This window comes from Aotus nancymaae, unplaced genomic scaffold, assembly GCF_030222135.1.
Source record: "Aotus nancymaae isolate 86718 unplaced genomic scaffold, 86718_ANA_hifiasm-v0.15.2.pri h1tg000079l, whole genome shotgun sequence".
NCBI lineage: Eukaryota > Metazoa > Chordata > Mammalia > Primates > Aotidae > Aotus > Aotus nancymaae.
In genome coordinates, this window is record NW_026988494.1 from 21126907 (window position 1) to 21148577 (window position 21671).

The 21671-nt window shown below is 43.5% G+C and overlaps 1 protein-coding gene across 3 annotated transcripts in view; it reads right to left on the bottom strand.

Moving 5' to 3' along the window:
* BIN3 (bridging integrator 3) overlaps positions 1–21318 on the bottom strand; it is a 57174-nt gene extending 35856 nt beyond the window's left edge. The window contains exon 1 of one of the 3 annotated variants that reach the window (XM_012435195.2): positions 21243–21318. In XM_012435195.2, coding sequence (XP_012290618.2) covers positions 21243–21250 — 8 coding nt within the window. In that variant the 5' untranslated portion in view covers positions 21251–21318. The remainder of the gene's footprint in view (positions 1–21242) is intronic. The other 2 variants (XM_012435196.2, XM_012435197.3) reach the window with 2 other exon arrangements.
* Between the last annotated feature and the right edge of the window lie 353 nt (positions 21319–21671).

A 21671-nucleotide genomic window follows, 5' to 3' on the forward strand; every position in this document is an offset into this window, starting at 1 on the left:
TGCTATAGAATGCCAACGTGGATCTGTCTGATGCTTTTCTCCTAACTAGAATGGAGTTATGGCTTTTGGGATAGAAGATCACAGAGCAGAAGAGCCATTGTCCCCAAGTCATACCCAGGGTTCACGATGTCAACATGCCTTACCCTGATGATGTGAGACCCTTGATCACCAGCTTCCTACTGTAAAGTTACTCTCCCTTCCCCCTTTCCCTACTGCACTCCTTGGGAGGAAGCCATCACACAGAGCCCCATTTCTTATTTATTCAACCATTCAGTATCAGTATGGACTCATATTTATCTTATATTTTGGGTTATAATCCAATACATTATTTTGATGCTCAAACTGTTCCAGTTTTGGCCACTGGCAGCTTTTTCAGTTGGCCCCTGTGTTCCTTTGACATACCCACATCAACATATGTATGTATGTATGTATGTATGTATGTATGTATGTGTGCGTGTTATTTCCTTACTTTCTAGCACTACAACATGTACCAAGTGCATCTTATGTATTTCCTGTTCCAGCCCTGGAATCAGTGGAAGAACTTACATTAGTATTCAATGTATCTCTGTAATATGGTCTCAATCTTACCTTTAATTTCTTTCCTATTCACTCAGTATAACTGCCATGATTCAGCCAAGCGGCTGTTCATTAATCCCCCAAATCTAGACTCTTTATAGTTTCCTGTCCCAAACTGGGACATTCTGGAGTACATGTCATCAGGACAATTTGGACTGCCCAGGGCAACTGGAACAAATGGCTACCCCCCCACAAGGAATACTCTCTCTGCTCCCAGGAAAACTCACCGTCTTTTAAATGTCTATCACTTAGTTAGCATTTTAAAAATTCTACCCTTTACAGTTAACTGCAGTTTATTCCCTTAAAAAGTATTCTCTATAACTCAATCAAGACAGTTGCAGGTGGGCAAAAAAAGAAAAAAGTATTCTCATGAGAAACACTAACTTTAAAACAATTATTAAAGAAAAACATGCTCACTGCAGAAAACTTGAGAAATAAAAAGGGACTGAGTGACTGGGGGGGATGAGGGAGGAAAAGATGAGGGGGGGAAAAAAAACCCAGCCATAATTTCGTATCTAAAAGATGGCCAAGGTTAATGTTTTAGTGTTGTTATTTGTATTTTTTAAATTTACAGAAAGAAACACTGAAGCAAATATGCCAAATGTTGGTAGTGGCTAATTTTGGGTGGTGAGAATATGATTACTGTTTTCTTCTTTGCACTTTCCGTATTTTTTTTTTTCAAATACACCAAAAAAAAAAAAAAACCAAAAAAAAAACCTTGTTTTTTTTCTTGACTACAAAAATAGCACCTGATCAATGTTAAAAACTTGGAAGACATAGAAAAACACAAAGGACAACACACACATACACCCCCAAAGGAAAAAATTGACAATAATACCGATTCAGTGTGTATATGTGTGTGTGCATGTATATGTGTAAATATTTGTGTAACTTTTAAATTAAAAAAGTAAAAGAAATATATATCATGAATAGTGTTTTTTTTTTTTTTTTTTTTGAGACGGAGTTTCGCTCTTGTTACCCAGGCTGGAGTGCAATGGCGCGATCTCAGCTCACCGCAACCTCCGCCTCCTGGGTTCAGGCAATTCTCCTGCCTCAGCCTCCTGAGTAGCTGGGACTACAGGCATGCGCCACCATGCCCAGCTAATTTTTTGTATTTTTAGTAGAGACAGGGTTTCACCATGTTGACCGGGATGGTCTCGATCTCTTGACCTCGTGATCCACCCGCCTCGGCCTCCCAAAGTGCTGGGATTACAGGCGCGAGCCACCGCGTCCGGCCATGAATAGTTTTATATGAGAATGTATCATTTTCACTCTCCTCATTTTTCAGAGCTACAGAAGTAAAATGAGTGGTTCAGGTATATAATGAAAATGTGCCACTTGTTTTATCTCTATAACCTCATCACTTACTGCTGGTCATTTCAACTGTTTCAAAATTTTTCTATTATGAACAAAAGCTCTAAGAGCTAAATCATGGTGCACACCAAGGATTAGTCACACAGGATCAATTCTGTATACAGTGTTCAAGGCTTTGATACATTTTGCCAAACTGCCCTCCAGACAGATTTAAACAGTTAACATTTTTGAAAAGACTGAAACAGTTTACATTTTACTAACCACCCTTTGGTTTATGTATCAGGGTTTTTTTCCTGGATTAGTGTCTGCCTTTCACTTTTGTACATGTTTATGTTTCATGTGCAGAAGCTTTTGATTAGTACACAATCAAATCTACTAAATCTGTCTTTTCTTTTGTGATTTTTTCTTTTGGTATCAAACAGGATGACCTGCTTCCTCCACTCCATCAACTTGCAACTATTCACCTATATTTACTTTATTACTTGCATGGCTTCCTTTTGTTAAACTAAACTCTATTAGTATCAAAGTTATAGTGTGCATTGTCTAATAAGGCAACAAGATTTCTTATGTAAAACGTTCCCAGGACTACTAATCTCATTTGCCAGAATCAACCACTTTCAACTCAACTGTTTCCACGTCTAAGGATAAATGCTTATATTGCTACCTTTAGATTGTTAGGTTTTTAGGCACTAAAAATCTGTGTTAGCTATTGAATTTTTACTTTGGAAGATGAGGATTTAATTAAACAAAATATTGCTGGGTGTCCATCTCTCCCTCATGAAGCCACACTTGCAGCTCTTCTTCTCAATACAATTACATTATAACTTGGTAAGCTCACTATTTAGTCAACTATTAGGAGGATATTATGATTTTTCTTCCCTCCTGCCCTTGATAACAAGCAGATTGTTCCACCTCAGTCAAAGCTTTAGAAGACTGCAGTTCCAGCCGATGTACTGAGTCACAAACTCATGAAAGTTTCCAAGTCAAAGCCAGCTATGCCACTCCCAAATTCCTGACCAACAGAAACTATTTATTGTTGTTTTCAGCCACTAAGTTGTGGGAGAATGTATCATGCAGCAGTAAAACATAATTAATAACATGTATGCTTTTTTACTTTCCCTAAAATTGATAACTGTCACTTTTCTTTCATTTGCTTAATTGTCTACATACTTATCCTCAATTCAATCTGTGGTCTAACTCTAATTTTGATACATTCATCATATCGGGTGCTCTCTCCCTTGCATCTTCTGGAACAGTCTGCTCTGTAGCTGCTGCCTCGCTCCAACCCGGACTGGTTGCCTGCTCCCCAGCTGTGCGGCTCTCAGCCCCAGCTCTACCTTCACCAACTTTTCTGGGATTCCTTTGACTTGTCTCATGATTTTTCCCCTGGTCCTTCTCTTTCTTGGTTTACCCCTTATTTTGGGTGGAAACAAAGCATGTGGGAGATCATTTTTGAGACTTTGCATATCCTAAAAACTTTTTCTTCTACCTGCAGGCTAGTTTGGGTATAGAATTAAAGGCTGTACACAATTTCTGCCAGAATTTCAAAGGTGTTGCTTCACCGTCTTCTAACTTCCCAGTACTGCTGCTGTGGGGAAGTCTGAAGCCACTCTGATTCCTATTCTTTATATATGACCTGTTTTTTTTTAGTTTTTTTTAAGCAACCTTATAGGAATATATGTTTGTCCTGGTGTTGCATAATTTCACAACAATGTAGGTCTATTTTCATCCACTGTGCTGGGTACTCATAGGACTATTTCAATTTGCCAATTTATAATCTTCAGTTCTGGGATTAAACAATTTTGTTGATTTCTTCTGTTTTCTGTTTCTTACTTCTGAAACTGTTACAATCTTGATGTTGACCCTCCTTGGCTGGTTCTCTAATTTCCGTTTCTCAAATTTTATCTTCTAATGCTTCTAACGAGTTTTTTGTTTTTTTTTTTTCATTTCTGCTATGAGATTTTTAATTTCCAAGAGCCATTTAAAATTTTTAGGCTGTCCTTTTAAAATGGTATCCTGTTTTTACTTCATGGATGCCTTCTCTCTCTGAGGATCTTAACAACAGCTTTAATTAAAAAGCTTCTTCCCTTTGTAGTCTTAGTTTTTCTCCAAGTTGCTTTTTTCCCCCATTTGTCTTTATTTTTCACACTAAGTGCTTTCCTTGGATTTGTGGTAATTCTTGGTTGCCTATTCTCATATATGACTGGGAGACAAAAAGAGCTGACAAGAAGCTCTGAGCACAGGAACCATGTTGATCTACTAGGAAGGGCAATCTGCAATCTGGCTGAACAGTTTTGTGGGGAACTCCCTGATGTCACTATCTTTCTAGTGTTTTCTCTTGGGCGGGTAAAATTCTTTAAAGAAGATTCTTCCAATCTCCTACCATTCTGGGAACTTGGCAATGGAAGAGCTTGTATGTGCGTGTTTGTGTGCACAAGCGTGCCTATGTGGTGGGGAGGGGAAGGGACGGGCCGTGGCACCCTGAGGGTGCGAATTCACTTCATCCTCCTGACTTCACTAGGGCAGTCCCACCCTCAGCTGTGCTTGCTGCCCTCTCAGAGGTGGGTTTGAAGTTTTCACAATTTTGTATGCTCTATTTAAAAAATATAAAATTACAAATATACAAATAGGCATGAAAATGAATATTCAGGCAGAGAAAAGAGCACAACAAATGTCAAGTTTTAAAAGCTAGCAAATGACACAAACATCAGAAAACAATCGAGTATTTTTGTTAATCATCCGCCTAACACATCTCTATCTTGTCTCCCTACACTTTGGGCGGCTTAGCGTTTGGTTGCCTCTTCGTGTAACACAGAGTTGGTAGCAAAATTTTCCTAAGAGTAAAAAAGGTAATTCCATCTTTCCTCTGGTATGGTTGTTTGAAATTTGTTTTCTACTAGAAATTTGTTTTAGATGGTTTGGAAAGCCTTTCTTCAGCATAATATATAAATTTTAGGATTCTTGTAAAATTTAGAAAAATCTCACGTTTCCGCTGCAGATAAACTAAGATGTCAGGGCACATTTCAAGATTTCTTGTACAGTGACTAATCTTACATGTTCTTTGAAGTAATGACAGTGACCAGTTCATCACTAATGTCTTTGTAGGAGGGCATATCTTGAGTTTTGTTTTCATTATGTCTTTCATGTTAAATCCATCAGAAATTTAAATGTTTTATCAATGTGTTTCTCTGATTTCCTCCTCCTCCTTGTTAACTGAGTTATCAAACCATCATCACCCCTATTTAAAATGGATCTCCTTCTTTTAATGGATTACTCACTTTTGGTACGATTTGAAAATGTTTCGTTATGCTTTGCTTGATTCCAGAATTTCTATTGGTTTAAGCAGTCACCTTATCATTTTTGTGTTTCATTATTTTTAAATCCAATTTTCCCCTTAGTTTTTAAGTAAATTTAAAATTGACCAAAAAGGTAACCTTCACAGATTTCCAACTCAGGAGTCTGTAATTTCTTCTTATTAACATTTTCCAAAGATGTATTTACAAAGTACAGTTAAAACAGTATACTCCTAATTCACCCTCCCCTAGTTCCATTCCCCCAAAAAGCCTAGGCTACCCAAAGACTGCCTGACATGAGTGGTAGGACCAAGAAGAAAAAGCAGGAATGAAGACAGAGGTTTTCCTAACTCATTGCAATACAAATACTTTATGTGTCAGTTTACCAAAACATAGGGATGCCTAGGGTCCCTTTCAGGGTCTTGGAAAGGTCCATTTAAGTCAGGGGCCCTGAGGCTTAACTTTTATAAGTTTCACACCTTAAATCCACCTTTGTGTCCCCTGGTACAAACTCTTTGGAGGAGGGGGTTGGGGTGGAGGGCTCTTCATTCTTCTGCTAGGGTGGGGTGGGGACAGTCTCCCAGAGTTAGGCAGGAGATGTTAGGGCTCTAAGCCATTCATAAAGAGTTTGCAACCAATCACCCTGTTATCTTAGCCCTTGGCCTCACCCAACTTCTAGAGTTACTTAGTACCAACTCCCAAACCTTTGGGAATTCTGGGACGTACAATGGGATGGCTCTCGGTTTTCTCAAATGCCAGTTTGGGATTTGACTTTCTTAGAACTAAGTCAGTTACCTCATGTAACTGCACTCTAATTCCCAAATTTTGTTGTTGATGTCTCTTCTAGTCTCCCTGAACTATGGATTTATGCCTTAAAAAAATTGCTTTACTGTGCTTTTTGTAGGATTTGTGAGGGAGATAAATTAGATGTATGTATTCAATCTGTCATCTTTACTCAGAATCTGGTTTATTTTTAAATAACATACCATAACATTCACCCTTTTAAGGTGTACAATTTGGGGTTTTTAGTATATTCCCAGAAGTGTGCAAAAATCACTGCTATTTAATTTTTGAACATTTTCATCACACCAAAAAGAAACTCCACATCTATTAGCAAACAACTCCCCTCCCCCAGCCCTGGCAACCATTACTCTGCTTTGTCTCCATGGATTTACCTTTTCTGGACATTGCACAGAAGTAGAATTATATTTGTATGTGGCCTTTTGTGTCAGCCTCCTTCACTTAGCAAAATGTTTTTGAAGGTCATCCATGTCGTAGCATATATCAGTACTTCATCCTTTTATTTTTTTTAATCACTGGATACTAGTCCAGTGTATGGATTTACATTTTGTTTATCCACTTATCATTTGATGGGCAATTGGGCTGTTTCGTCTTTTTGGGTATTAATGAATGTTGTGACAAACATTTATGTTTAAGATTTTGTGTGGATATGTTTTTATTTCTCTTGGGCATATATCTAGGAGCAAAACTGCTGGGTTATATGGTCACTCTATGTTTAAGCTTTGAGGATGTGCCAGACTGTTTTCCAAGATAATTGTATAATTTTACATTTCCATCAGTGGTATATATCAGGGTTCCAACTTCTCCATATCCTTGTCGACACTTAACGTCTTTTTCATTTTAGCCATCCTAGTAGATATGAGGTAGTATTTCTGATTTGCATTTCTCTAATGACTAATGATGTTGAACATCTTTTCATGTGTTCATTTGTATATCTTTGGAGAAAGATCTATTCAAATTGCTTGCCCATTCTAAAACTGTTTTATTATTGTTGTTGAGTTATAGGAGGTCTTTGTATATTCTGGGTATTACCCCATAATCAGAAATATTTTCCCTCATCCATGAGCTGGGTTTCCACTTTCTTAATAGTGTCCTTTGAAGCAAAAAGTTTTAAATTTAGTTGAAGTCCAATTTATCTGTTTTTTCTTTTGTTGTTCGTGTTTTTGGTGTCATATCTAAGAATCCTTTGACAAATTCAAGGTCACGAAGATTTACTCCTGTCTTTTCTTCTAGAAGTTTTATAGTTTAGCTCTTACATTTAGGTCTGATCCATTTTGAGTTAATTTTTAAATATGGTGTGAGGTAGGGGTCTGACTTCATTCTTTGGCATGTGGCTATCCAATTTGTCCCAGCACCGTTTGTTGAAAAGATTATTTCTTTTCCACTGAACTGTTCTGGCATCCTTGTAAAATCAATTGTCCAAATATGTAACGGTTTATTTCTGGACTCTTAATTCTATTCCATTTATCTACGTCTATCTTTACGACAGTACCACATGATCTTAATTACTGTAGCTTTGTAGTATTAAGACTGGGGAGTATTAGTTCTCCAGCTTTGTTCTTTGTCAAGATCGTTTTGACTGTTCTGTGTCCCTTGCCTTTCCATGTGAATTTTAGTGATTTTTTTTTTATATTTAAATCATGGCTGCATTTAGAGTTTGAGTGTAGACTCCTTAGATGTTTTAATAGTTTTAAAAGTATTCTATCTTTGAAAAATTATTTTATCATCATTCAATGCATCTACTATTCCATAACACAGAGTGATCTACTCTTTTGACAATAACATAGATTTATTTAGATGTATAAAAGTTCCTACAACTTGGCGAAGCAAACCCCTTATTAAATTTTTTTCAGGTAATTTCTTGGTTGTTTTAATTATTCAAGATAAATTTTATCAGCTGTATGCTCTCACCCCTACCCATACCTAAAAACCCCTCATAAGATTATTACCAGAAATGCAATATATTTATAGATTAACTTTTGAAGATCCTATTTTTGCTCATTCAGAGCCATATTTCTTTTCATTCATTCTAGCCTTATTATTTTTCTTGGTCTTGAGTTTTTCTCATAACCATCGTCTATATTTATTTTGTTAAATATTAAGATCCCAAAGTAACACATGTGAAGTTTTAGCTCTATACATGTCTCAGGTGCATTCCATGGAATTTTATATTTTTGGTTATGCTGTAAATGGGATTCTCTTTTTCATATTATCTTCCTGGCACATTTACTCTGAAACCAGTCACCATATCTACATACTTAATTTATAGCCCAAGAAATTCAATTTGAAAAGAAGAAAAATAACTAATTAGGCTTTCCAGGTATACCATCAGAGTATGAAAATACAATAAAATTTATCTTTTCTTTCCCAATATTTATACCTATTTCTTGCCTTATGTTATTGCATTAGCTTGAAGTTACAGAAAAATGTTTCCAACTTTGGTAAGAATGCTTTACGTCTGATCCCTCACTATCAAATATGAAGGCAGCTATTCCTGATTTCACCCAGGAAGGTTCCTAATAGTAAGAAAATATCTTTCTGTTCCTAGTTTACTAAAAGTTTACAAAGACTAGATTTTTGAATTCCACCAATGCCTTTCACCATGCATTTAGATAATCAGTTTGTTCTCCTATGACCTATTATTGTGTTGAACTGTGTAAACGTATTTCCTAATATTGAGCCATCCTTTCATTACTTAAGTAAACTTTGCTTGGTAAAGGGTACAGGCTAATTAACTTTGATGTGTGAATGTCTTGCTTTCTGATTATGACACATAGCACCTCAAGGGCAATGACTGAATGTCATGCTTCTTGGCAACCCCTGTAAGTACTGTACTAGGCACAATGCTATTTTCAACTTTTCATTGAATGAGGAAATATTTATTAAGGGGCACCTTTGTTTCAAGTACTGTGCTAGGTTCTAGGGGTATCAAGATGAACGAGACGGATTCCTTCTATGATCTCATGCAGCTTATAGTCTAGTTTTGTGCACATAGTAAGCACTGGATGATTAATTAAATGAATGACGAAGCACACTGCCCAAGGGCCCTGTAAAATACCATGCTCTGATTTAAGGTTCCTGAAGAAAACTACTCTTAGATAATGCTATATAAAGAACAAAGAAAGGCAGTATCATGGTCTCTGGGCTCCCAATCCTTAGGTAACTAAAAAACAAAACAAAACAAAAGCCCCAAAAGCCTAAAAAGAATATCCACCAGTGCTGGGGTTCAGCAACAGTACATTCAGTGGAGACCAAGAAAATGGAGTGGGCCCTTGGCCTTGAAAGCAAAGCCTGACAAAGTTATTGGAGTATGATGGCTCAAGAGAAAACAAAGAGCCTGAGAGGATATATGAAAGGAGAAGAGGCTCCTGGGTTTCTATCGAGGCTGCCAAATGGCAGATGTGAGCCCATTCTGTCAGAGAAATGGGCAGAAAACTGGGCAGGTGCCCTGATGGATCAGATTCTCCCTGTGCTGAAATGGAGCATTCCTGCAGGAAGTGGTGAAAGGTGGCAAGTAAGGGAGAGTGGGAAGGGCAACACAACTGCACTTCAGCAGGCTCTTGTGCCTCTTCTCCCCTTGAGTCCCCATTTCATCCCTGTGGCTCTTCCCCTGCAGGCACAGGGGACTTCCTTAGGAGAAGCAGCTGCTTTGGAGGGCATGGGGCAAGAGTGACAGTATCACAGGCTGAGAGCAGTGGCCTCGGCACTGCCAGGACACACCAGCCTGAGGTTGGCAGTGCTCCAGGGCAGGAGGCCCACTAGGCTTCGGGACTCTCCTCCCTCCTCCTCACACTTGCCTCAGTGCTCCCCTTGGAATCAGGGATGTGAGCAGAGGGCCAGAGTGAAGACACGGCTTGCTCCCCAGGGCATCTCTGAGCTCTGGAAGAAATTAAGAGAGTTCTGAGCTCTCTGCCTGTGGAGTAGAAGTCCTAGCTTGGTTCTGCTTCCCATTCCACAAATATGAGCACCAGAGGGCAGGAGAAGAGATATTTTAGTCTCAGCAACAAAATGGAGAAAACATTTCTCTCAACCCTCCCCTTCTCCAATACCCAACTGCCCCACCTCAAAAAAAAAAAAAAAAAAAAAAAAAGTTCTGTGTGTACAGAGGGCAAAGGGGGGAAAAGATTCTATTTTCTTTCATAATAAAGAAAAAGTCAACAGGATGTTCTCCGAAGCTACAAATATACTTTTTCAAACAGTAAATATCTCTATTAGTAGCATGATGCCAGTTGGCTAATTCTGTCTGTCTCAGTAGAACCTTTCCAAAAAAGCCCCTGCTCTTGTGTAATGTCTATTTACAAAAACAGCTCTTTTACATTTTCAATTTGCTAGGTTTCTCCATCTTTTGTTTCCTCACCCCCTCTGCAGAGGCAGAGATAAAAGGCAGGCCCAGATGGCAGCTGGGTGGGGATCCCCTGGTCACTCCAGCAGAGCTCACGTCCCTGTCTTCTTTGGAGAGTCCTACTTTCACGACAAAGAGTGGAAAGAGGCTGAACCCTAAACCTGCTTCCTGGGTCTTCGCTTGGCCTCCAGAATCCTACTGAACGTGAATGAGCCTAGGCCTGGCTTGGGGTTGGTAAGAATCCTGAAACGATTCAGTCTGCCCCACCCCATATCTTTCTGCTATCTCTAGCTAGACGAGAGACCCACAGTTCTGGGGGCAAGGGAGGTAAGGGAGGTGAGAATGGAGGGAGGGCTGAGCAAAGAGTGGGCGGTGGCGGTTGATAGTGGCTGAAATCCTGGCTCCCCGGGGAGTGGTCTGGGCCTGAGTCACTGTCTCGGCAAGAGCAGGAAGGTGGGCGAGAGGCAACAGCTCCAGCAGGCTGGAAGGACAAGCCCCTCCCCCCAGCCTTCTGTTATTCTATCCTTGGGTTGCTGCCTGGTCTGGCCTGAGGCCCCACAAGGCCACCACCACCTTAATGGTGGGAGAGAAACAACAGAGGGCCAGAGCCGGGACAGGGCTTATCGAGAGCCATCTAGGTCCGGCAGAACAGCTGCTGGTTGGATGCCACCCTCTCTGTCTGAAGGGCCAGCTGGCCACAATGCGAAAGGCCACGGAAAGTTCAGCCCGAGCAAGGCTGGGAGAGACCCCAGCAGAGGGGGACATGAACTGAGCTGGAAATCAGCCCTTTCCAGTGCCTATGCCCTTTCCAGTGCCTATGACCACAGCCTCCAGCCCCACCTCGGTCCTTTCTCCAAGTTAGCTTGACCCAACCAGAACACACAGAACTTGACCTCGACCTGCCATCGGTCCGAGGAGGTATGTGTGTGTTTAAAAATAAAAGGCATGACTGTGACTTGGCGGATTTGTGACTTGGACCAGAACACTTCTCCAGCTCAGCTGTGATCCCTCCTTCCCCACCGCTCCCCAGGTTGACCTCTGAAAAGTAGACAGAATGAAGCACACAATGTTAAGTCACCCAAGAGCTGGGAGATCATCTCATCAAAGCAACCATTTATTAAGCATCTGCTATTGCCAGACTGCATAGGCGCTGCTGATACATCAGTTTATTTTAAGTGTCCACTCCTGCACTTCACAGGACAGACAGTGCACTAGATCAGGGGCCTGGAGCCAGAGAGCTGGGGTTCAAATCCTGGCTCTGCCTGTTACCAGCTGTGAGACTCTGGGCAAGTGACCTCACCTCCCTGTGTCTCCATCTCTTTGTCTATAAAATAGGATAATAATCTACTCATCTTCTAGGGTCGCTGTGAAGGTTAAACAAGTTTAATGCTTAAAACAGATCTTGACATAAAATAAGCAGTCTGCTTTTTGCTGAGAAGGTGGTGGTGGTATTTTGATGATGACAACCAACCAGGTCCAGAAGGGGCGACTTGCAAGAAGTTACAGAGATAAGTATCCTCACCCCCAACCAAGAATGGTTAGGAAACCTGAAATTACTTTTTTGTTTTGGGGGCAAGCAGCTATCCTATACTGTGATGCACTACCACCAGGACCAAGTGATAAGTCTGCCTAACTTTGGGGGGCAACTTACCCCTATATAGTCTAAGGATTTTTGTCAAAAGTGTGGAGGCTAATGAAGCACCTAAGAGAGGAAGACAGGCAACTCAAAGAGGCAGCTGGGATGTTTTTCCTTTGCAGCCCCTTAAGAAGATCCTAATATCCGACAGACAAGCAATCACTTACTCTCATTCTAATCTGTAAGATAAGAAGAGGCAGAAAATGGCTTTGTACTTGGGAGGTGAAAGGCTTGTCCTGCAGACGCTACAAGCAGAGGGAACTGCCACTGGCCTCATCTCCACTCCGATGAGGCTGGCAGCGGCTTAGACTCTGAGAGCACCAGACTGGCTGTTTAGTTTCTGAGGTACCATCTTTAATTTCACTTTGGTTCTGTCTCTTACCAACTAGCAATTATAAAGAGCTCTCACACTACCTTTTTCTTCTTCTCTGCTGAAAGTTTGGCCCCTAGAAAGCAAGAGGTAGAAGGAAGACAGCTGGATGGAAAATGACTTGTAGGCCCCCTCCCTGGATCATCCCCACCTGGACAGTAGGGTGAGGGGAGAGGCAAACATTCTCTTGCTATGGAAAGTGAGGTCTGCCCCAGCAATGATTTAAAAATTAAAAAAATATGAAATATTGTAAATACACAAAGAATATAAAGAATATATAATAAATACTCACGTACCACCACCTGGCTTTGTCAAATTCTAACGAAGCTGTGCTTGCTTTAGATATTATTCTTCAAACAACACAACAGTACAGATACTGTTGAGGCGCCCTAAGTCTCACACCCTGAGATTACAGGCTTGCACCACCACCCCTGGCTAATTTTTAATTTTTTTTTTTGTAGAGACAGTCTCACTATGCTGCCCAGGTTAGTCTCTAACTCCTGGACTCTACTGATCCTCCTGCCTTGGCCTCCCATGATGCTGGGATTATAGGTGTGAGTCACCTCACCCGGCTCCTGAGATTCCATTTCCTTCTCTTTCCTTGTTACCCTAGAGTAACCACTATTCTGATTTTAGTATTTATTATTCCCATACTTGTACTATATTAAGTCCATATGCAAAATACAGTATTGCCTTATAGGTCTAATGCTTACATCAACAGTACAATGTTGAATGTATCTTTTTTTTTTTCCTTTTTGAGAGGGAGTCTCACTCTATTAACCAGACTGGAGTGCAGTGGCGCAATCTCAGCTCACTGCAACCTCCACCTCCCGGGCTCAAGTGATTCTGCCTCAGCCTCCCTAGTAGCTGGGATTACAGGTGTGCACCTCTGCGCCTGACTAATTTTTGTATTTTTAGTAAAGATGGGTGTAAGGCCGGTTGCCTCGCCAGGAACTCGGACGCACACCCCCCCATCCCTCGCTGGGGAGCTCGGACACACTCCTCCTCCCTCGCCAGGAGCTCAGACACACCCCCTTCCCTTGCTGGGAGCTCGGACACACCCCCACCCCCACCGGGAGCCCGGAAAAAAAGCCCCACCAGGACCTACCCGATGCCATTTTGTCCTATCCGGGCCCCACTACCTACTGTCATTTTGTCCTATCCGGGCCCCACTCCTCGCCTGCCATTTTGTCCCATCCGGGCCCCACTCCCCGCCTGCCATTTTGTTCCATCCGGGCCCCATTCCCCTCCTACCATTTTGTCCCATCTGGGTCCCACTCACCTTGGGCACAACCAATCAAACGCCTCCACTCCCTATAAAACCCCACGTTTGTGAGGAGTCCGCGCGACTTCTCCAGCCCCTCCTGTGGGACCACAGAACGTTGTCCGGGAGCCCGAATAAATCCTTTGCATTGGCTCTTCTTGTGCTGGCCTCAGTTTCTTCCCTTTAAACTCGGCGAGAAAAAACCTTACAATGGGGTTTCACCATGCTGGCCAGGCTGGTCTTGAACTCCTGACCTCAAGTGATCCACCTGCCCAGCCTCCCAAAGTGTTGAGCCACTGCGCCCAGCCTACAACGTTGGATGTATCATTCTTATGTATTTGAATGTATCATTCTGAAGCTAGCTTTTTACATTCAGCAGTATATTCTTGAGATATGCCCACAATGGTACACACAGCTCTATTTTACCCATTTTAACTAAAACATATTATTTCTTTTTTCTTTTTGAGGCAAAGTCTCACTTTGTCACCCAGGATGGAGTGCAGTAGCGCAATCTTGGCTCAGTGCAATCTCCACCTCCCAAGTTCAAAGACTGTCCTGCCTGAGGTTCCGAGTAGTTGGGATTACAGGTGTCCACCACCATGCCTGGTTAAATTTTGTATGTTTAGTAGAGATGGGGTTTCACTATGTTGGTTAGGCTGGTCTTCAACTCTTGACCTCAAGTGATCTGCCTGCCTTGGCCTCCCAAAGGGCATGAGCTGCTGTGCCTGGCCCATATTTCATCATGTAAAGACATCACAATTTATTTCCCCATTCTCCAGAGGCTGGGCATCTGCACATCATGATGCAGCTTATACTCCCGCATGTGTCCCCTGCTGCATGGAGGTACGGGAGTTTCTCTGGGGTCAGGGACAGCTACTGTTCCAACTGCAAAATCTCTAATTTACACCCCCTTCTTCAGTGTATGTAAGTTCTTACTGTTCTTCACCCTGAGATACTTGGCACTGTCAGGCTTCAAAATTTCTGCTGGTCTGATGGCTGAGAAATGGCATCTCATTGTTGGTTTAATCTGTTTTTCTTGATTACTAATAAGACCAAATATCTCTGTATGAGCTTTTGTTCACTTGGGTTTTCTTTTCTAGAAAGTGATCAACAGTTTTCAAATCTACGGAATGAGTTCTTATAAAGAACTCAGCCAGTGTTCTTTACTGCTGACCCTTCTGTATTTCTTATTAACCCAGTGAAACAACCACATATACAAGCAACCTATCTTTAGTTGCTAGAGTCAAAGGTGTGAGCTTACAGTCTGGATATCTGTAATGATATTCTTAAATAGGTGGTTTTCAAACCGAGGTCTTTGTAGAACACCTATCACTCAAAGATCATTTAACCTGCTACATAGTCTTCCATTGTACACATATATCAAAATCACTCACGAAATTAAAAAATCATATGCACTCACCTTGGGAAGGAAAAAAGAAAAAAAAGTCAAAGGAGGTGGGTCATTCTTTAAGAAAAAACAAACAAGGCTGGCTGCGGTGGCTCATGCTTGTAATCCCAGCACTTTGGGAGGTCGAGGCGGGTGGATCACTTGAGTCCAGAAGTTTGAGACCACCCTGGTCAACATAGCGAAAACCAGTCTCTACTAAAATACACAAAAATCAGCCAGGAGTGGTGGCACATGCCTGTAATTCCAGTTATGTGGGAGGCTGAGGCATGCGTATCCCTTCAACCCAGGAAGTGGAGGTTCCAGTGAGCTGAGATAGCGTGACTGCACTCCAGCCTGGGCAACAGGGGCAGACCTTGTCTCGAAAAAAAAAAAAAACACAAACAAGAACATAATAGAAAATATCAGAGTGCACTGCGCACATACTGTGTGAAACTGATTTCAAGTGTTAGGTGTGTGCGTGTGAGTTGTGTTATCAAAGGTATTTCTAACTGTGAGTTGTGGTCAAAAAATTTTGGAAACTACTCTGGGTGTGGTGGTTAACACCTATTGTCCCAGCCATTCAGGAGGCTGAGGCAGGATGATCGCTTGGACCCAGGAATTTGAGACTGTGGTGAGCTGCAATTGCACCACCGCACTCCAGCCTGGGCAACAGAGCAAGAGTGAGACCGTGTCTCAAAAAAAAAGGAAACGACTGTCCAAGTTAGCGTCCCTGGCTCCATTCTTTCTGAGTTATCCTGCAGGCCAACGCCAAAATAATCTGACTAAATCATTGCTTTGGCCATACCACTTCCCTGCTCAAAAGCCTTCAATTTTCAAAAGCCTAGGCTCAATTTCAAGTCCTCAGTATGGCACTGAAAGCACTATATAACGTGGTCCTGAGGTGGAGTGCCAATTCTCCCCAACGCAGCCTCTACCCAAACCACTATTTACCACCTCCAAGCTGGCCTCCTGACAGTCCGCGCAAACACTCTTGACGCATTCTAACTCCACACACCGTTTTCATGCCATGCTTCTAACCTGGATCCTTCTCGCACTCCCACTGAAACAGCACATACTTGCTAAGTCAAGGTTCAGTTAAAATTACATCTCTTGCTTCAAGTCTTTCTTGATGATGCCACACTGACATTTAGTGATCGGCTGTCCTTTTGAATCCCTAGCACTTTCCGTACACTGGCTGAAGACAGAGACCGACTCATGCAAGCCTTTTAAATGTCCTTCAACATTTAGCACAGACCTTTGCATGTTATAAATGTTTAACAAGCATTAAATCAACAAATATTTGTTGAGCACCATGTATGTGCATCACACTATACTGGGCCCTTTGGGTTAGCCATCAAAATAATGGGTTTGGGAAAACAATTCTAATAGGTTAACAGCTGACTCTAAAGACTACCCCCAACAGATTTCCTTCAAGAGTATAGTAAGTATAACATCTCTGACTAAGTAGCTGTGGGAATCAAGACACTGGACTCTTCCTGACTGCTCCAAAACCTGGAAGACATCCTTTGTCTCTCATTAAATACCTAAAATAGGAGTAAGCTCACACACAGAATCTCACAGACTCTTTATGGGGCTCCTGTCTTCAAGGCATTACCATGTTCTCCAGTGAGGAGGAAAAGCTTGGTGTGTCCAAAGTCACAGAGGACATGAGTGGTGAGGCTGTCCCAGGCAGGGGCCCCACAGGTAGAAGCAGGTGAGCCTGTTACAGAACACCTAGAGGTCTGCAGGACACAAGGACTTCCTCTATCTCTTGTGTGTGAAGACTGACAACTCCCTGTGATTCACTACCAACCTGCTAGTGTCAACACACCCTAGCAAAGTGAAACTCCTTCATGATCCAATCAGCTTGGGAATGGTCTGCCACTCTTCCAATATTCCTGATCACAGGGACAGAATACTCAGGAGATACAGGTTTTAGTTCCAGTTCTGTCAGGTACTGGCTGAGTGAACTCTAACAAGTTGCCAAGGGGGATAATGAGACTGAACTGCTTGCGCAGACGGGAGCACAAAGTCAGACAAAGGATGGGAAAGCCCTCTGAAAAGTTAGAAGCAATCTACACATGTGAGAGAGCAATGGTAATCATAGGGAGAAAGACTTCACCGAGAAAAAAAATGAATAATGGCTGTTTGACCCAGAAGTTCACCCTTTTTTCTTCTTTCATTACATTCCATGCATTTCCTTTAACAATTACCTGTTAGATACCCACTATGTGCATGATACCCACTATGCTTACACAAAGATGAAGAAACTGTATGTAGCTCCTGTCCTCATGGGGTTGACATGGGAGAGAGGTACATGTCTGTGATACCTAGAAGCATGCAGAAGTGCTACAGGAGAAGCACTATGGGAGTACAGAAGAAACCACCAGAGCAGTTTGAAGTGGATAAGAGAGGAGTGGGGAGGAGAAATCTGAGGCAGCCTGACCTGGAAGCCACTAGTGTCAGTCAATTTAACAATAGCACTTTCAGAGGCTTTTCATTTTAGGAAGTGGTTTGTAGGTTCTGCACGTTTTTATCTTAAAATTTTTCCTGAGCTCAGGCAAGTCAGGAAATGGGGGAAAAAAGCCCCATTCATACATTTAATAAACATTTCCTGACTGCCAGGAACAGTGCCAGGGATTGCAATGACCACAAGACAGTCCTCATACTCAAGAACTCACAGACAAGTAAACTGACCAGCTGAGCAGATGTCGATAAAGGTCAGAAGAGAACGTCAGAGGAGGGGCAACCAATGCAGCACGGCAGGGTGTGGGGGGCCATTCAGGGAAGACCCTCAGGGGACGTGAAGAGTGGCCTGGCTCTTGAAGGATGAGTGGATGCTGGCCTGGTGGAATGGGTGAGAGTGAAGGGGAAGCATTTCAGGCAGAAGGAACAGTTATCCAGAGGCACAGGGGCATGAGAGAGCAGGAGAAGCCTGGAGGATGGCATACACGAAGTAAAGAGGGACAGCCAGGCCCAAAAGGCCTCAGGAGCCCTGGTCCAGAGTTAGGCCTCTATCCTGAGGATGACAGCAAGGGTATAAAGGGTGAGAACAGAAAAGAAACAAAAAAGGATCAAGCATGAGGAATACTAAAGTGTGAAGGGCAGACAGAAGACCCCGGAAGGGTCAGAAAAATCTCTCTCCACTCCACTTCACAGCAGGTTCAGGTGGCAAAGTGTCAGCAGGAATAGCCACTCCATGCTACAGATGGAGAAACCAAGACAGAGAACGGTTCAATGCTTGACCAGGCCGCACTGAGTGACTGAGCCAGAACCTGAACGCAGCACCCTAACTCCTACTCACACTTAGCTGCTCTGTCTATAATTTCCTTCCTTCTCATCAAACTACTGGACCCCTAGTTATAGGGAGATTTTTTCCAGCACTCCCTTTTTCTCATCGTTGAAGCCTAAAATCATCAAGGTGCATGGTTCAACGGGAGGCTAGAATTCCTGGAGCCCGCTAAGCTAGATTAAGGTCACTGTTCTTAATTCTACTTCATTCTCTCTTCATACCATAATAAAGCCACCTGAGTATACACTGGAGGACGGGGAAGAGAGAGAGAAAGGGAGAGACAAAGAGGGAGGGAGGTGCTGAATGAGGGGGGAGAGAAAGTTGGGGGACAAATTCGAAGGAGAGGTGGTGGTGGGGTGGCAGGAGAGAGGGAGAGAAAGAGGGAGCAAGAGAGCTGGAGAGAGAGAAGCATTTGGCTTGGGGCCAAGAAGTGAATCTGTGATCTGAGATGTGAATATCAAATGCCTTTTTCCTAGTAGGACAGACCACTGGGTCACCTTGCTGAAAGGCAGATGGTTATATGAGCAGTGGCTGAGTGGATGGGTAGATGGTGCAAGAAGGCAGCAGATACCCACTAAACAAACAGGGGGTGGGCGGGTTGCCTGCACAGAGGAAGCAGAGAACAAAGGCCTCTCACTCTTCATGCAAAGTCCACAGTGTGCAAAGGGCATCAATATTGGACATTTCTCACTGTGACATTTTGAAAGCTCAGCCTAGCCCAGAACAATGGTTACCCTCTGGAGACCATGGGCCATGTGCCCCTGGGCCTTATTTAATGATGGCTTGGCACAGCCCATGTACTTGGTGAACCTGACCTTGGGCATCAGCCTCCCATGATGGCTCTACGTCACTCTGGTCTCTTCCCCTAATGAGAATTCCAGTTTCACATGAATGGATGGATTCATTCTGGGGGCAGGAAAACCACTGAGGGAGTGAATCAGAAGGACCCAGCCCCAGTCTTCTTGCCAGCCATTGAGCTAGGAACTGAGTCTGATTGTGTGCCCAGGCGCCGGTGCTGTTCCCCTCTTTGAGAGAGAGGGTCAGGGTCCACGCAAGAGATGACGTAGAAGCCCTTTAAGGAGGAAGAGAAAGGAATCTTAGCTTTTAAGGACAAAGCCACCCTTCTGGCTGACTCTTAGTCCAAGGAGGTACAAAGATGTGCACGTACTGGTCAATTAATGCTACTAGATGAAAATCTCAGCTCTTGTTAGACAGTTGTCCATTTCAATTCTCTCCAACCTGACAAGTTAACCTTTAACGAAAGGGCTACTAGTTCTCCGGAAGAGCAGCTTTCTGTGAGACAGGTGGAAACAATCTGCTTCAGATCACCCAGAGAATCATTTACCTTTATTAGTTTCTGCTCTACTCTTCTCCCAGCATGTGAGGATTGCTTCAGTAAATGCCAATTTAAGCGATATAAAGCATCTGTACTGTTTGCTTTTCACTTTGAAAAAAAAGGCAAGAATACTCAAGATTCAAGACGCACCAGCTAAGAGGACATCTATATCGCAAAACTAGGGGACCCAGAATGACACTGAAAGGACATAATTCCTCTGGGAAAGGGAACTGAAGCACTGCCACTTTGCCCACCAGTAACTAGGTTATACCAAGACAGGAAAGGTAGCTTTTTAAGGCTCCAGCCCCCTATTGGCCTCCTGGAGCAAATGATGGAGGGAGAAGGAGCAGCTCCTGCTGGGGCTTATTAGGACATTGCTTCGGGCTTCCCTCCACGTGCTGGCAGTGATTGTCAGACATTTGTCCATCAAGCTTGGTCTAAGAAACAGGAGGGGGAGGGGACAGATGGTTCACATTTTACTTGAGAGCTAGCCCTCACACTGACTGATATCAGCTGCTTGAGGTCTCCACTGATGGCCAAAAGTTAGACTGCAAAAGCCTTCCTGAAGGATGTTCTATTATCTGCATTTGTTATAACTAGTTATCATGCACTTTGCATACACAAACACACTAGACTCTGAGGAAAGAGTGGCAAATATGTTCCCTAAGCCCATGGGCTGATTTATTCACAAATTATAGTTGAATCCCCTGAGGTCCAGGGTTGTGCCTATACAGGTCCTTGGGCCTGATTGGTAAGGTAAGGTCTTTCATATTAGCGTCCTCTAACAAAGCCCCAGGAAGGCAGGCAAGTCATAGTTTTTTCCTGTGAACATAAATAATCGAGAGCAACAAATGGGGATTGCCTTTTGGGCCAACGGAATGTTACAAAATAAATACACCATTATCAAGCATCTACTATGAGCCAAGTATCACACAGTTCTTCAGCAACTGGAGCTGTGACTCGATTACTTGAAGACTCCCTGGCTCATTTTGTCATGGCATGATAGTTCCCAAAAGTTTAAATTTAATATTCCTACTTGGAGGGAAGGCAGGGGGTACTAGCCCTGGAATGATTAAAACCAGTCCAATCCCACAGTGGGAGGGTGGGTGCGGGGTGTAATTCTAGCCCCTTCCAAAAGACAAGCAAGTTTTGTCTTCTGAAGGCTAAGTCGTGCAAAGGATAGTTACCCAAAAGCGAGTGGGTTTTGGTCAGTGAACTGGGTCCAGGCTACCACAGCGAGGGGCACAGCTCTGGCGGGATTGGCGCGGGGCAGCGATGCCCACAGAGAGAAAGACGACACTGACTGCACCTCAATGGGAGTTTTAAAAAGGAGGGAACAAGGAAGTCCCTCACTTCAAGGAGCTAGGAGGACACAGGTCCCGCAAAACAGGAGTCAGACGCTAAGTCCCAAGCTGAGAGGACTCTCCGCCGGTCTTCCTGGGACTCCTGCTGAGAAACTGCGACTGGGGAAAGCACCGAGGGAACGACCCTAGGGCAGGAGCTGTCGGGTCTTGCTCTGGGACAGAGGGGTCGCGCAGGACCGGCGGGCGCCGGGACACGGCACTGACGCAGGGGCAGGGGCCTTGCCAGTCCGCGGCTCCAGCAGCTCCCGCCGCTCCGGCCTCACTCACCAGCTCATGATCCGGAACCTGGGCCAGCAGCCGGCGTCCTCAACCACAACTCGTTCCTCTGGGATCACTTCCGGATTCAGCCAGTCTCCAGGAAGTGACGTAATCCCGCCCCTCCGCCCGGAAGAGGCCCTTGGGAGGGCGGAGCCCGGCGCGTTAACCCTTCCGCTGCCGCGTGCGGGCCGCGGAGTTTCCCTTGCCGGCGACCGTCTCTGGCTCTGGCCTAGCACTTAGATACTCAGGCTACAACAGAGGAAGAGTGAGACCTCTGGGGGCGTTTTCTGCCTTCAACACTGACTCCTAAAGAGCTCTTCTCCTGACCACGTAAGGTCCTTAGCTGGCCTGTCCTGCCAAAGTGGTTTCTAATCCAGAGACAGTGGCAGCAGTTGTCTATGGGAGAAGAAGCCACTGGGGACCGAGAGAGTGGAAAAC